The following is a 14,821-nucleotide window of genomic DNA, read 5'->3' on the forward strand; positions in this document are numbered from 1 at the left end:
AGCCGAGCCCATCCTGCTGGAGGTCACCAAAGCGGCCCCCATCTATGAGCTGGTCACCAACAACCAGACCCAGCGGGTGAGGAGTTGGGAGTCGTGGGGCAGGCAAGGGGGACAGCAGGACAGCATCGTCTTGAGGTCTTGTCCTCGTAGCATCATGTCAGGCCATGGCAGCCTTTGTCCTTTAGCTGGCCCTGGGTGGATGGACGGTGCTAAGCACACCACAGGATGGATGAGTGTCACTTGAGTGGCAGCAGGATGGGAGCTCACCCCCTTCTCCTCTCTCCTAGCTCTTGCAGGAGGCCACCATGAGCTCACTGTGGTGCTCCGGCAGCGGGGATGTCATCGAGGACTGGTGCCGCTGTGACTCAAGCGCCTTCGGGGCTGATGGGCTGCCCACCTGCGCCCCTCTCCCACACCCCATGTAGGTCTCTGTGTGCGCCCAGCCTGGCCTCTCATGCAATGGGCATGGGGGGGAGGTGGTGATGGCCAGCGGCACAATGGCAGGAGGTTGTGGGGCTGGGGTGCATTCGTGGGGCAGGTTTGCAAGTGGATGGGGGGGCCTGTAAATCAGGCAGAGGGTACAGAGGTGCAGTGTCTTTTTTAAATTCGTCTGAGGACCGGGGAGGTGGTTCTGGAGCCAACCTGGTAGAGCAACGTGAGGGAAGGAGCCCTTCGGGGTGAAGGGGGAAGCCGCTTCTCTCCTGATCTTACTCTCTCACTTTTGGTGCCTTTTCATGTCACAGAGGAGCAGGAAGGTGGTGGTAGCCATGGGTTAGAGTGAATGTGGGCAAGCAGTGGGGAAGGCTGGTGGACTATGTCCTTCCAAGATGCTGACTGGCTGGCATTGCCCTCTAGCCTGCGGCTCTCCACCATTCACGAGCCCAGCAGCACACTGGTGGTGCTGGAGTGGGGGCACTCGGAACCCCCCATTGGGGTGCAGATTGTCGACTACCTCCTCCGACAAGAGAAAGTCACTGACAGGATGGACCACTCCAAGGTGGAGACCGGTGAGTGGGGACTCCACTGGGTCTCTCTGGGGAGGGTGGGATGGAGATGTTTTAGGAGAGCCTCTCTCCCTCTTTGCATGGGGATGCCGCAACTTATCCCTTATCCCGTGGAAGAGAAAGCAGCACCTCCCCTGCCCTCCACACCACGGTGATGAGCCTTGCTGGAAAAGCAACCAACCCCACGCGTGAACCTTGGTCCCACTCAGCCAGGCAGTGTGGCAGTGGGCACAGCCTTCAGAAGCTCTCCGCAGTCCTGAGCAGACCTGGGTCATCGCCCATGGTGCATCCTCCCCTCTTTCCCTAGAGACGGTGCTGAGCTTCGTGGATGACATCCTCTCTGGAGCCAAGTCGCCCTGCGCCATGCCAGCCCAAGTGCCCGACAAGCTCTCCTCCACCATCTCCCTCATCGTTCGCTGCCTGGAGCCCGACACCACTTACATGTGAGTCGCCTCCCTCGTGCCATGCCTGTGGCAGTGTGATGCTCCTGCTTGATGCTGCCCATGTTTATATAAGGGTTTGGGAATCCAGAGGTTCACCTTTTTCCTTCTTGGCCAGGTTCACGCTCTGGGGAGTCGATAATACAGGGAGACGCTCCAGGTCCAGCGATGTGACGGTCAAGACCCCCTGCCCTGTGGTAGATGATGTGAAAGCTCAAGGTGAGGTGGAGAGAGCTGCTAGACTGTGATGACTGGGACCAGCTGGAGTTTGCCCTCCCAGCGTGTCCCTGCACACATCTTGTGTCCTGGCTATAATGTCCCCTCCTGGGACCTTGTCTGGATATGATGTAAATCATAACTCAGGGGACAAATCTTGGCTCTGGTCTTGGTTTCCCTAGGGCTGAGCTTTAGCCTGGTGGGCTTTGTTCGTGCTTTTTCTTGCACCCCACTACGTATCCCTTGTTCCTTCTGCCCAGAAATAGCAGACAAGATCTACAACCTCTTCAACGGATACACCAGCGGCAAGGAGCAGCAGACAGCCTACAACACTCTGCTGGACCTGGGTTCCCCCAGCCTGCACCGAGTCCTTTACCACTACAACCAGCACTACGAGAGCTTTGGGGAGTTCACTTGGCGCTGTGAAGATGAGCTGGGGCCCAGGTAGGCTCGGGAGCTGGGTTGGCCAGGCAGGCAGGGCTGCCCATCAACATAGAACCATAGAATCATAGAATGGTTTGGGTTGGAAGAGACCTTAAAGATCATCAAGTTCCACCCCCCTGCCATGGGCAGGGACACCCTCCACTAGCCCAGGTTGCTCAAAGCCTCATCCAGCCTGGCCTTGAACCCCTCCAGGGATGGGGCATCCACAGCTTCTCTGGGCAACCTTATCCCTCATAGATGTTGGTCACCAGGAAGGTGTCTCTGGCACATCTCATGAATTTGTTTGATGATAGAGCTTAGAGTCTCACAGTGGGGTTCCTGTTTTGCTGGGTGCTGTGAATATGTTTGGGGTCCAGCCATGTCCCATGAAGGACCATAAACATAGGACAAGGTGGAAGGTGGTAGACCATTGTCAACCCATCGTCCTTGTCCATCCCACCAGCCCTATACTCTCTCTGGAGTTTTGCCTGATCTGTTCATGCCATGCAGGGTGGGAAGGGGAAGGGATTCTCTTTTTCCCTCAGTAGTTGCTGCCACAGGCAAAAAGGCAGAAGGTATTGGAAAAATAGTGCACCTTTGAGGAATGGAGGTTGTTGCTGGTGAGAAGGGATGGAGTGTGGTCGGAGCATGTTGCTGGGAAGGGCCCTGGGCATTAATGGGAGGAAGAAGGTGCAAGGGGTTGGTTGTAACTTCAAAGCTGCCAGAGAAGGTGACACGGAAGAGCTTGGTTATGGAAGCTGCTGGATGGAGTATGTGTAAACACACGTACATGTGCTGGGCCATGCTGAGGTCAGACTTGGCTTTCCTCCTTTTCCTGGGCTTTGGCTCGAGTTGAATGCATCTCTTTGTGTTGAACTCACTGTCACATGTGTTCCCTGCCTTTTGATCCATGTCTGTGGTCGTGTGGGATGATCTCCGGGACACGAGTCGTTTTGGTGCCCAGGTAGTGCTGAGCTGCTATGGCAGGTTTTAGAGGAGGTTGCCCTGAGCTCTTCCTGGCCGAAACAGTCCCTTCATGCCTGAGTCATGCCATATCCTCTGCTTGGGTTCCTCCAGGTCTCTGTAGCCCCTCCATCTGCCTGGGGATGGGGTGCCTTGTGCCCTGTAGAGGCAGACAGATGTTCCCATCTTCCCCTGTCCTTCGTCATCTACTTTTGACTGCATGGTTTCCCAGTAACATGGCTGTTTCCAGGCTGAGTGTAGCAAGCTGGGCTGGGAGATTGTGTGGGCTGAAGTGGTGTTTCATAGCATCTGGCCTCCAAAGAACCGGAGCCTTGAGCCCATCCGGAAATAAGGATTACTTCAAATGTACGTCAGCAACAGCTCCTATGTATGGCCTCCACCTTACCCCCACCCTACATCTCCTCTTGCCAATTTCACCACTAGCTGTCTTCCAGCCCTGCTTCTTTAGGTGACCGCTCATGGATTTCTAGCAGAGGACTGGAAATCCCACATCCCTTCTCTGTCCTCCAAACCTCTGCTAGGGGGTCAGAAGGACTCAGCAAATGACAGATGGCTGTCTTGCTTTTCATATCTCTTAGGCATGTCTTCTAGTTCAGCTTTCATGGGAAACCCCCAAGAGATCCTCCGCTCCCTGGGACAAAGCTGGGTGCTCTCCTCTTTCCCCTTTTCATAGAATCATAGAATGGTTTGGGTTGGAAGAGACCTTAAGGGTCATTGAGTTCCAACCCCCTGCCATGGGCAGGGACACCTCCCACTAGCCCAGGTTGCTCAAAGCCTCATCCAGCCTGGCCTTGAACCCCTCCAGGGATGGGGCATCCACAGCTTCTCTGGGCAACCTGGGCCACTGCCTCACCACCTGCACTGGAAAACATTTCTTCCCAATATCTAATCTAAATCTTCCCATTTATGTTCTAAGAAATTTGAACTCTTTGAGGCAGAGCCTCAAAGCTCAGTAGCAACATCCCAACGCATGGAGTCTCGTTAAGGCAGAGGTTCCTGCCAGCTCCTCTTGGTTCATTTGCTTCATTCCCACACTGCTGATTGGGACCAGCAGGCTTCAACTGACGTCTCACCTTTGTCTTGAGCCCAGCTGTGGTGATGCTGCTCTGTCTGCATTTCCAGATGTGAAAATCCAGCCCTGGTTTGCACGGACCATCTGACATCTGGTGGGATGGTTTGCGTGAGGAGGACTTAGAATTCCCTACATGGCAGACCGGAGTTGTCACGCAGCCACTGCCATCACTGAGGCTGAGCGTTGTCACCACGGCTGCTGGCTCAGTGAGGAGACCACGGACCAGCCAGGACTTGGGGTGGGAGCTGCCTCCTCCAGTCCCATGAGGCAGAGGTGCATCGGTATGGAGCAGCCAGAAATGCTGCTGAATTGCCCAAATGTTACTGTTTGCTGCCTGAATCTATGAGGCAGAGGGTTAATTCCACCCTCTGGAAGTGCTGAAGTGCTTTGGATGGGATGACGCGAGCTACTGATGAAGTGTTTGCAGCTCGCACTACTTGGACAGAGCCGTTCAGGCAGCTGCAGTGAGTTCTGGTGATGACAAATCTTGGAAAGCAGACCTCCTGTTTGATCGTCTGCGAGCGCGAAGCATCCAGACTGGTGGTGACAGGACAAATCACTTGCAGATGACATTATTTAGCCAGCAGACAGAGCGTGTGTTTGACTGTTGCTGATGCTCCTTTGAAGTCCTGGATGTGGACCCACACGACTGACTCGGCCGTGTCCCTCCTCCTCCCTGTGTCCGTGCTGCCTTCTGCTACCAAGGGAAGCGAAGTGCCTGCAGGGAACTTGTCTGGGGTTACAAAAGCAAGCCCGAGAAGGGCTGTAGAGAGTCCCCGATTTTGCAAAAGGACGAGAAATGCAGGGAAAAGTAAATAATTTTCTGGCAAGTAATAAGTGAAAGTAGGGTTAGAGGCAAATCCTGGTGACATCTGGTGGTGTCTATGGGCTTTGGGCCAAAATTTTTGGGATGATATTGAACGTTCCTGTGAGGGTACCTGTGATATTGGAGGAAGAGAGGTGATGGTGGCACCTCGATGAGGTGTCTGGGTGTGGGGACCAAGACAAGCAAGAAGTTGGCTACCTCCTCACAGCTGGAAGACCTGGCCAGCGTGGGTGGCTGTCTCCAGAGCCAGCACTGTGCTAAGCACCTGCGCCTCTTGCTGATGTCTGGATGTGACCCCCAGGGCAGGGGCCTGCAGAGCTGCACAACCTCTTGGTGGCTCCCAACTAGCCCTTCGGAGCTGTAGCCCCTGAAGCTGGGGTGAGCTGGGCATGGCCATCTGCACTCTGATGGACCTCTTGAGGGTTCACTTTCCAGGAGAGCCAACTTTGGCTCTGGTTGGGCCTGGGGTAAATCCATCCCTCTCCCAGCAGCTCTCTTATGGTGGACCTGGCCTGGAGGAAGGTGTGGAGGGACTGGGGATGTTGCTCTATGGTTGCTACACATACCCTTTAGCTGTCAAACCAACCACAACACAACCTTGTGCTCCACACACAACCCCTGCTGATCCAAGCAGAAATGTGACAAAGAGGGTTTTTTTTCCTCCCCACCATGATTTGTACCTCTCCTGCCTGCTCTGTGCTGAGTAGATGCTGAGTTACAGCTACCAAGGGGATGCATCTTCTCTTCCTTGTCTATACACAAACTGACCTTGAAACTGGCTAGGAAACTTATCCCAGCTCCTGAGACACTTAAACTTTTGTCTGGGTTTCCAGGCACACGCAGTACTCACCTGCAAGGCACTTCATTTGAATCCATTACCTCCACATTTGTCAGATTCCCTGGAGATCACCCAAAGTGCTGGACAAGTTTAAAGTGAACATAATGTATTTTATCTGAACAAGCTGTTTTTCTTGATAAAAGCATTAGAAGCACAATGTTAAGAGGAAAAACGTGAAAAGAAGAGAACGCAATTGAGGTCATATTTGGCCAGGATCCTCTGCGCTTTTCCAATATCTCATCCAACATCTCATCCAACACCAGGAGTTGGTAATTTAGCACTTTCTCACTACCAGAACAAGCCCACACCGAGGCTGTGTTGCCCTGGGGGTGCTGCGTATCTGTCTTCTGCTGAAGACAGAGTCTGATGAAGATGGTCCTCGTGGACCTCCTCGGTCACCCGACCTTCTCTTCTGACTTCCTTGGCTGGGTTGTGGCTCTTTACCGAATGCTGCTGCCATGACTTGCCTTTCCTCATTCTGCTCTCTCCAATTGGAAGGTGCAAAATGCACATGCAAAGAACTGAGGAGCACTGCCACATCTCCTCTCTCTCGGAGACTTTTTGGATCAAACCTATGCTGTATGCCTTGGTATATTCCTTCTAGTTTGCGCACTGTCCTTTGCAGCACATTTCCTAAGCTGCTGCTAACCATGACAAATCACGTATCAGGAGTGTCATTCATTCATTGTACTTATATCTTACGACATTGCATCTTACAAGGATCATACTGTTTATCTCACCTTCAGCCTTCGATGCAGATCCCCACAAGCCAGACTAATACAGATGACAAGCTGGTATTTTCAGTTTGTTTGTTTGGTTTGTTTTGGTTTGGTTGGGTTTTTTCTAATTATTTCCTAAATCTCCTTCTTCTTCTTCCCCTTCTTTTGGGCAGTCCTGCCACGACGCTGGTTTGTGGAGTAGCTGCCAACCTCATCCCGCCCTCCCCTCTGCATCCTACATGGATTTTGGAGCTCAGTTTTAAGCTAGTCTGTACATACTTGTGTTTAGTGACATCTCCATGCACTGGTCCCCAAAACCACACATTTCCTCTCCATCCTGCCCCACTCAGCCATGTGGAAGCAAGGGAGCAGTGCTCCCGGCATACCCACCTTTCCCCTGCCCTACCACATCCATGGAAGGGTCCTACACCCAGCTGTGAATGACCAGACACGCAACATGTGCACTTCATGGAGAGGACACAGGTGGTGACACTGCCTTGGGTTGGCCACACGTGTCATGGCTGATACCTTCTGGCATTTCTGCCTACTGCCTGCAGTGCTACTAGCTCCCCCTTCCCCATTCTGTTACCTTTGGGGTCCAGGAGCTGCAGCAGTGGCTGGCGATGCCATTCAAGTCATTGATGTTGTCCATCCCAAAGGCTGTTGGGGGTTTCACAGCTACCCCTGTGACTGTCCCCTCACTAAAACCTCAGCAAACCTGGCCGTGTTGTGGGGACAACACAGAGTGGGAGAAGATGGGGGGACAGGACAGCGTCAGGTGAATCCCAAGAGCAGTGCAGCAGGTCCAGCACCACCACGGTGCTCTGACCCTGGCTCCTGCATGCATTTAGACTTGAAGTCCTGCCTCAGGGCCACTGTTTCCCCCAGCCCCACTGTCCCTCCTCGTCCCCACGGGGTTGGGCTCTGCTCATCCACTCTCCTCACCGCCCAGCTCTTGCGCTGTCTCTTCTCTGTCCAGGAGCTCCTGCGGCATCCTTAACTATCTTTGCTTTTCTCTCCTCATACGCTCCTCTTGCCCTTCCCACCATCACCCCATGATGTCTCCATCGCCCCCACTGCCACCTCACTGTTCATCCCTCCCCGTTCTGGCATCTCCCCCTGCCCACCCTCGCTGCAGGAAAGCTGGCCTCATCCTCTCACAGCTGGGGGACCTCAGCAGCTGGTGCAACGGTCTCCTGCAAGAGCCCAAGATAAGCCTCCAGCGCGCGTCCCTCAAGTACCTCGCCTGCCGCTACAGCGAGATCAAGCCCTACGGGCTCGACTGGTCGGAGCTCAGCCGGGACCTCAAGAAGACGTGCGAGGAGCAGACGCTGAGCGTCCTGTACAATGACTATGGTGACAAGGACTACTGAGGCTTGCGGGCGCCCGCTCTCATGCTGGCCTTCCCACGGGTGTTTGTGAGGGTTTTTTACACGGACCCACGGGGAGGGGAGGGTGCGCTGATGTTTCTAGAGACAAAAATTTGGACCAGGGAGCGAAACTGGCTGCTCTGTGCAGGACTGACACAGTATTAGTTTCTTCTTCGACTTGTCCCCAACCGCCGTTCTAGTTAGAAGTCTTGTGGGACCCAGTTTTCTTGGTTTTGTTTTATTCATTTTGCCGAGAGGTTCCTCAGCATCAGTGGAGAGGGTGGGTTGGGAGGGCACAGCCCCCTCTGCCTGCCCCATCTCTGCCCCGGCTGTGGGGACCATCCCCAGGGGTCAGGGACACTGGTCACAGGAGAAATGCGGTGACACAGCCATGAAGGGAGATCAGGTGATGCAGGGCTGGGAAAATGGAGGCACGGTATGCAGGTTGCGTTGAGATGCTGATGGTTATGGCTGAGCAAGCCAGCCACTGGGCCGCCAAGGCAGGTGGTTGTGGGGTTTGTTTTGTTTTGTTTTGTTTTTTGCAATTCTAAAGCATGAGGTGTGGATGAGAGTGGGCAGAATGATGGTGGCATTGTGGGACAGTGCTGGGACATTATCAGCTGGGACAAGGAGAGAGGGGTGTTGGTGACCCCACCTCCTCAGGTTCTTCTGTGATGGTCTAAGCCCAGGCTTGCTGCAAAATGCAGAGTCCTCCAGAGCAACGGCAGCTTGGCCTCAGGGCCAGTGGTCAGCTGGACATTGTGTTCTTTCATCTTGTGGGACTAAATTCCTAGGAAGTCAACTTAAAAATCCCTTTCATTATTGTTATTATTTTTTTTTTACCCACCATAATAAAGACTTTGAAGCAATGTCAAACTACAGCTCAGGAGAGCCCCAGCCACAACAGCAGCACCCAGCGGGCACAGCCAAGGCTGCCTTCTGCACCAGCCGCCTGTAGCCGTGGCGTAGCCCATGTGGCCAGGGGAGCGGGGTGTAGTGTACCCCAATGCAGCGGTGCAGGATGGTCCTGGAGGTCCTGGCCCCAGAGAGGGTTTGGTGACACAGTATGACAGGCAGGCTCCTGGGGGTGTTGCTTGCCCATATTCACACTCACATCTGCAGCTCTCACAGATGACTCTTTTTTTTAAAAAAATTTTTTTTTTTTTTTTAAACCAGAGAACTGGGGTTGTCCTGGGACACTGGGCTCAGTTCAGAGCAAACTGTTCTCCAAAACCCTGTTACCACTGATGGTGTTGGAGGCAGCAAACAGCTTCCTTTTGGCTTCAGCCTCCAGCCTGGTTTGCAGAGGAGGCGGCTCTGGACTCGCCAGCTGTGCACCTTTGATCTGGACAAGCCGGGAGCCCTACACTGGGATTTTTATGATGCATCTTCAGAGCAAAATATCCTTTTCATTTTTTTCAGTCTTGGCAGGAGCAATCTTCAGCCTGTCTCTTATGATTTTGTGCCTCATTCCTCCTGCTACCTGCCAAGGACACGGCTGGAATATTCGCGTGGTGCCGAGAGGGACGCAGCTGTGGTCCGCAGCCGATGGTGCTGCATCATGGTATTTGCTCAACAGCAGTTCAGCATCTTCCTGCAGGACTACACAGTGCTTTGCTCTTCTCTTCTTGTGGGCAGACCCCTCCTCTGGGGGCAGCTGTCCTGGACTGGGGATCTGCTGGGAGCAGCCCCCACCAGTCAGTATTACCTGGGCATCCCAGTGTCGTTTCTATAAGGAATGTATCTGGCAGGAGTCTTGGGGCAAACACTTGCTCTTTACAAGAAGGAAGTCTGTTGGATCCTTTTGGCATTTTATTACATGTTTCTCCTTATATTTTGACGTGCCTGATGCTGTCGAGGGCTTGGGGCTCAGAGCGAGACCATGCGCAGGTATACGTGGGCAGGTGAGCTGTACTGAGCCGTCACTCCTTTTCCTTTCTGCCGCCAACAATCTTGGCCAAGATGCTTTGGTTTATCCTCTTGCTTCTCCCAGCGGACACTGAGACAGCTTTTAACTTCCAGCCGGGCAGCCGTCCAGGGATGGGCAAAGGGCACCTCCGTTCAACTCCTCCGAGGGATGCTTGAAAGAAGGCTGCTCTGGCCCAGACACAAGTTGGTTGCTCGCCAAGTAATACCGCTTATGTGGCCTTTATATGGAACGCAGACTGTTTTCCTTTGGGTAGCAGCCTCCTCTCTTTTATTGCTCACTAGGTGCAGCAGCAGGGACAGGAGCAGTGCAGCCTGCCAGCCACTCACCACCGCGATGCTGCCAGGAAAACCCTGGATACCCCATGCCTTCACACCTGCCTAGGTTATTTTTTTTTTCATCCAGCCCCAAGATTTCCACTGGGGCTCTGCAGATATTTCTGCTCTGCTTCAGCACTTGCATTTCAAAGACCTTGTGTGGTCAACAAAAACCCTACAGCATCATCAGCCGGCTGGGCTGGACTCTGCTCCTGTGGGTTGGGAAATGGACCACCCCAGTGGCCGAGGGGAAAGCCACCCGTCCCAGTCCTTCGGCAGCACCCTTGCATGGTTGGATGGGACTCGCCATCCCCATCCCATGATGGACCATGCCCTGGCTTTGTGAAGGCTTCCTTCTTAGTTTCCTCGCTCTGGCTTTGCAACTCAGAATTTTGCCCAAACTTGGATTTTCTTGCCCAAAATGCCTCAATGAGCACATGAGCCCATCTCAGCCAAGCACGAGCTTGGGGGGCCCAGAGCAGAGCCGGGAAGGGTGCACCCTGGCTGCAGACCTGGGCATGGTGAGATGTGTTGCATGGGTCTTGCTCACCCAAACCAGCCATGGGCGAGCCCCAAGCCGTGCCCATCCCTGCAGAGCCGACCCCTGTCCCACATCTGCTGCGGGATCCTACTATTGGGTCCGAATTTTCTCTCTTGGGCTCCTGGTTCTTCTCATGCTGACAACCATGGGAAAGCTGGAGAAGACACTGTTTTCCATCCGTTTCTGCAACCTCCCTTTGTCCCCCTGCCCTCTCTTCTTGTTTTATTTCTGAATTAATGAGCGATCATTCACCTGAGCTGAACCTCTGGGTTGTTATCTTTTCTTTGCTGCACCCGTCCCCCTCTAATAGCATTACTACCTTTTACTTGTCGTGGAGTTATTTAACATATAAAGATGGTTTCGTCCTTTTCTTTACAAAGGAGGCTACAATTCATGTTCCTTGATGTTCTATAAAAACTCTAATGTGACGTTTTACTACTGTAGATTGAAAGTAGGGTTCTTTAGGGTGAGATAGCCACGTGGCAAGAAACACAAAACCCTTCCAGATTAGTTAAAAAAAAAATAAAGAAAAAGGTTTTAAACAACAACAACAACAAAATAATTGTAACACTATGTAAAACTCCAAATGATAATTTAACTGACTATTAAACAGAGCTGTTAGTAATCTGTGGCTCTGGCAAACTGGAGTGTTTGTGTATAGTTGTGGTCCAGTTGGTGTCATCTTTTGGTCGTGGATGAAACGCTCCCAGCTTTTGAGTCTTGTCACACGTTTAGCATTAGTCTTTCTGCCTGATGGGTTAGCCAAGTCCCAAGCCACGGGATACACACAGCTGGAGCCGTGTTCTGCACCTTGGGGCATAGGAAGGTGCAGATGCCTTCAGGCACCTCTGGGTTTTTTGGGGGGGAAAACTGCATTTCCATACCCTCTGCCAGGGGCTCTCAGTCCTTGCTTTGCAAACCTCTGCAGATGCCAGGAATTTGGAGGCAGAGTCCAAAAAAGCTCCTTTTAGCCTTTTTTTTGGGGGGGTATAAGGTGAATGGGATGGTGCTGTCTGGTGGTCATCCATCCCCCTGAGAACTTCCCAGTCCATCTGGCAGGCTTTTTGTGGAGGAGTACCAGCATTACGAATAGTGATGTCCTACAAACAATGTGAAAAGGAGGGCAAAAGAGGTGAGAAAAAGAGTGGAAAAAGATGTGAGAGCTGCAAAGGATGCCTTAAAAGTCACTTATGGTTGTGTCTAGTGTTGAGGCCATCAGCCCTTGTAGGGGCTGGCCCCTTGGCCAAGTCCGGCGTGTATTGCCATCCACCCTGCCCGAGGGGTGACAGACCTGGGCAGAGCTGGGGATAAATGGCGGGCGGGCAGATGGGACACCTGGAAGGACACGGGAGAGGCAGAATGTAGGGGCTATAGCTCATGAATCCATAGGAAAGCAGACTTAATCATTAAGTCGCATGGAACAACTTGATTTTTTTTTTCTCCCCACTGCTAAATTGCAGGAAAAATAAGCTAAAAATACACCCGCTTCTTTCCTTCTGTGATTTTCCGTGCAGCTAAGCGCTGCAGCTGCCACTGGCTCGTTGCACAATAACCCATGGCTGTGGAATGAGACGTGAGGAGGAGGAAGAGCAGGAGGAGAGGGGCCGCGTGGCAGCAAGGCATGCCATCACAAGAAGGTCTGGGCACAGCTGGCTCGTCACACCCTCACCAGAGCAAAATCTCCTGGGGAAGGGGTGGGTCATCTGGCTTGCAGGCGGTGGGGGTTTAGAGAAAGCCACCTCCGAAAGGAAATGGATTGTAAAGGATGTGTCATCAGCTGACACAAACCGGCAACTTTTTAGGAGGGTTTGGTGATGGGTGTGCATGTTGGAAGGGTTGCTGCTGGCCAAGGGTCCCTATAAATCCTCAGAAAGCAGGTACCAGCGGGGATTTCTGCATTTCAGCACATGCACGAGTGACGTGGCACCACTGGAAACCTCGTGCAAGACACTGTGTCCCCATGGTCCCCATTTCTTAATGACGAGCTGTGTGGCCTCCGTGAGCATCACAACAGTTGACAAAGCTTTCCAGATCCAATTTGTGTTGCTGAAAGAGCCACCACCCTGCTCAGCTGTATGTCCCCTTCGTCTTGGGGACACAAAAGTTGGTGTGTCTTGCCTTGGGGCTGGGTGTTTGGCAGAGAGGAGGGGACGGGATGGGAAAACAGCTTGTCACTTAGCTGCTGCCATAGACAGCTGCTCTTTTGGATTTAAATTCAAGACCTACAGCTAGGGTCATGGTTTCTTGGGCCTGTGGAGCTCCTTAATGCACTGTCCTTCAAGAGAGGAAATCTGGCCCCTGTGGAAGTGCGTCATTTGGGAAGCTTTGTCCCAGAGAGGACATCTGGTGTCACCAGGAGATTCTGCTCCTCCTCCCAGGAGGGATGAGAGACTCTGTGCAAAGACCAGAAGTGAAGGAGAGGCCAGTGAGGAGCAAAAGGAGGCCATCAGAGATGGCTGCAAGAAGAGGGAGCGGGGTTTAAATATATGAGAGAGCTGGGGTTTAAAGAAATGACAAGGGAAATCCACGATAAGGAGGAGGGAGAACTAAGGATGAGTTGACTGTACCCAGCAGGAGTACACTCCCTTCAGTTTTTGGGCATCTCCATCCCAGCCGCAACCCCCTGGACATGGTGCAAGGGTGAGGTGGGCAATGCTGGCAGGGACAGCTCCTTTTCCCCAGTCATCAGGGTGGCACCAGGAACCCCATGTTAGGGGCTTTTCCTCCCATTTTCTCAGCCCATCGCTCCTCTCTGGGGTGCTTGACGTGCTCACATCAGCCCCACAGGAGAAAATTGGGGATTTCATTGCTTTCTGTAGCCTTGGCATTGCCCCCCAGGGTCCAGCATCCCCCCCAGTCCCCAACCCACTGCGAGCGCTGGTGTTTTTCAGTCCTTTCCAATCTTTCCGCTTGCTCAGCCGTGACTCACCTTCTCCACCACTCGCAAGCGAGGTGCGTGGCAAAGGAAAGAGAAATAGCTCCTAGCACGGCTTTGGCCTTTTCAAACCCTGTGCTGAGCTGCGGAACAGCAAAGGGGCTCCTGGAGGGACCACCTTGCCCCTGTCTGATGGGGGAGAGGCTTGAAAGGTTCCCAGAACTGTTCCTTTGGAATTGCAACCTGGATTTTGTTAGCTGCCATTTGTCCTTGCTTGTTTTGCTCTTGAAAACCAACTTGACTTTTTTTTCAGGGCCATTTTTATTTGCTCTGTTGAAACTGTTTTTAAAAAGGGGGGGAAAAAAATACCCATCCAGTAAACACCGAAAAAACCCAAGCAGTGAAAAAGGTAGCAGCGGGAGGAAGAAAAAGCCTGTAATCCTCTTTCCCCAAAGTCTATAAAAAGCAGTATTTCCTCCCAGAAAACACCCTGTGGGCCCTGAGAAGGTGGCCACATCTGCAACAGAACCTGTGGCCACCGCGGTGGCTCGGTGACTCCGTACCCAGCACCATGGGAGCCCTAGCCGGCTGGGGACCACTGGGAATTGGGAACTGCATAGGAGGAAAAGCCTCACGCTGTCCCTTCTTGTGCCACTGGCGTGATAGCTTTCCAGCATGGGTGGGGTCCCTGCTCTGGAGAGGCGGCCCAGGTATGGCTGGGGACACAGGGCTGTGGCTGCAGCAGGCTGCTTCACTGAATGCTGCAAACCCCATTTTCTGGAGCACCAGAAACACCAATTTGTCCAACTGGGCAGAGTAGAGCAGCTGTGGGCATCTTTGAAGTGAAGTCCTAACTCACGAGGACCTCATGGATGTCCCCTGCCTTGGTGACACAGGAGGAGGATTCAGCTGGGGTTGTGGCATCAGCTTGTCCTGGTCCCTGTCACTCACTGAAGCGGAGGTGAGTGCCTTGGGCTCAGCACCGTCCGAGGGGAGGCTGGAGCTGGCTGCCTGGGCACCGTGGGCTGCCACCCACTTTCTGCAGGGCTTTTGCGGTTTTCCTCATCCATATGTACAAAGGTCATCTGGTTACTTAAAAAAAAAATAAATAAATAAAAAAGAGAGAAAATAAAAATTCCCAAAATCTTTAAGCAACTTTTTTTATTGTTTTTGATTTTAACTCTCTTGCTGGGATGTCACTTGGCAGGTCCCTCTGGCCATGAGCCACCCTCTGCTCCCTGTCCCCAGGGATATGACGTGTAAAAACAC

The 14,821-nt window shown here is 52.8% G+C and overlaps 1 protein-coding gene across 1 annotated transcript in view; it reads left to right on the forward strand.

Annotated features, from left to right (window-relative positions):
• The window catches only part of ASTN1 (astrotactin 1), a gene marked incomplete at its 5' end in the record, with an annotated part of 30,812 nt that extends 22,774 nt beyond the window's left edge, over positions 1-8,038 (forward strand). Inside the window, 7 exons of the mRNA XM_010078989.1 lie at positions 3-76; positions 288-421; positions 856-1,007; positions 1,312-1,447; positions 1,563-1,663; positions 1,921-2,104; positions 7,661-8,038. Of these exons, the coding sequence (XP_010077291.1) occupies positions 3-76; positions 288-421; positions 856-1,007; positions 1,312-1,447; positions 1,563-1,663; positions 1,921-2,104; positions 7,661-7,895 (1,016 nt within the window). The remainder of the gene's footprint in view (positions 1-2; positions 77-287; positions 422-855; positions 1,008-1,311; positions 1,448-1,562; positions 1,664-1,920; positions 2,105-7,660) is intronic.
• Positions 8,039-14,821: the final 6,783 nt, after the last annotated feature.

Source organism: Pterocles gutturalis, unplaced genomic scaffold (assembly GCF_000699245.1).
Source record: "Pterocles gutturalis isolate BGI_N339 unplaced genomic scaffold, ASM69924v1 scaffold26368, whole genome shotgun sequence".
In the NCBI taxonomy this organism is placed as follows: Eukaryota; Metazoa; Chordata; class Aves; order Pterocliformes; family Pteroclidae; genus Pterocles; species Pterocles gutturalis.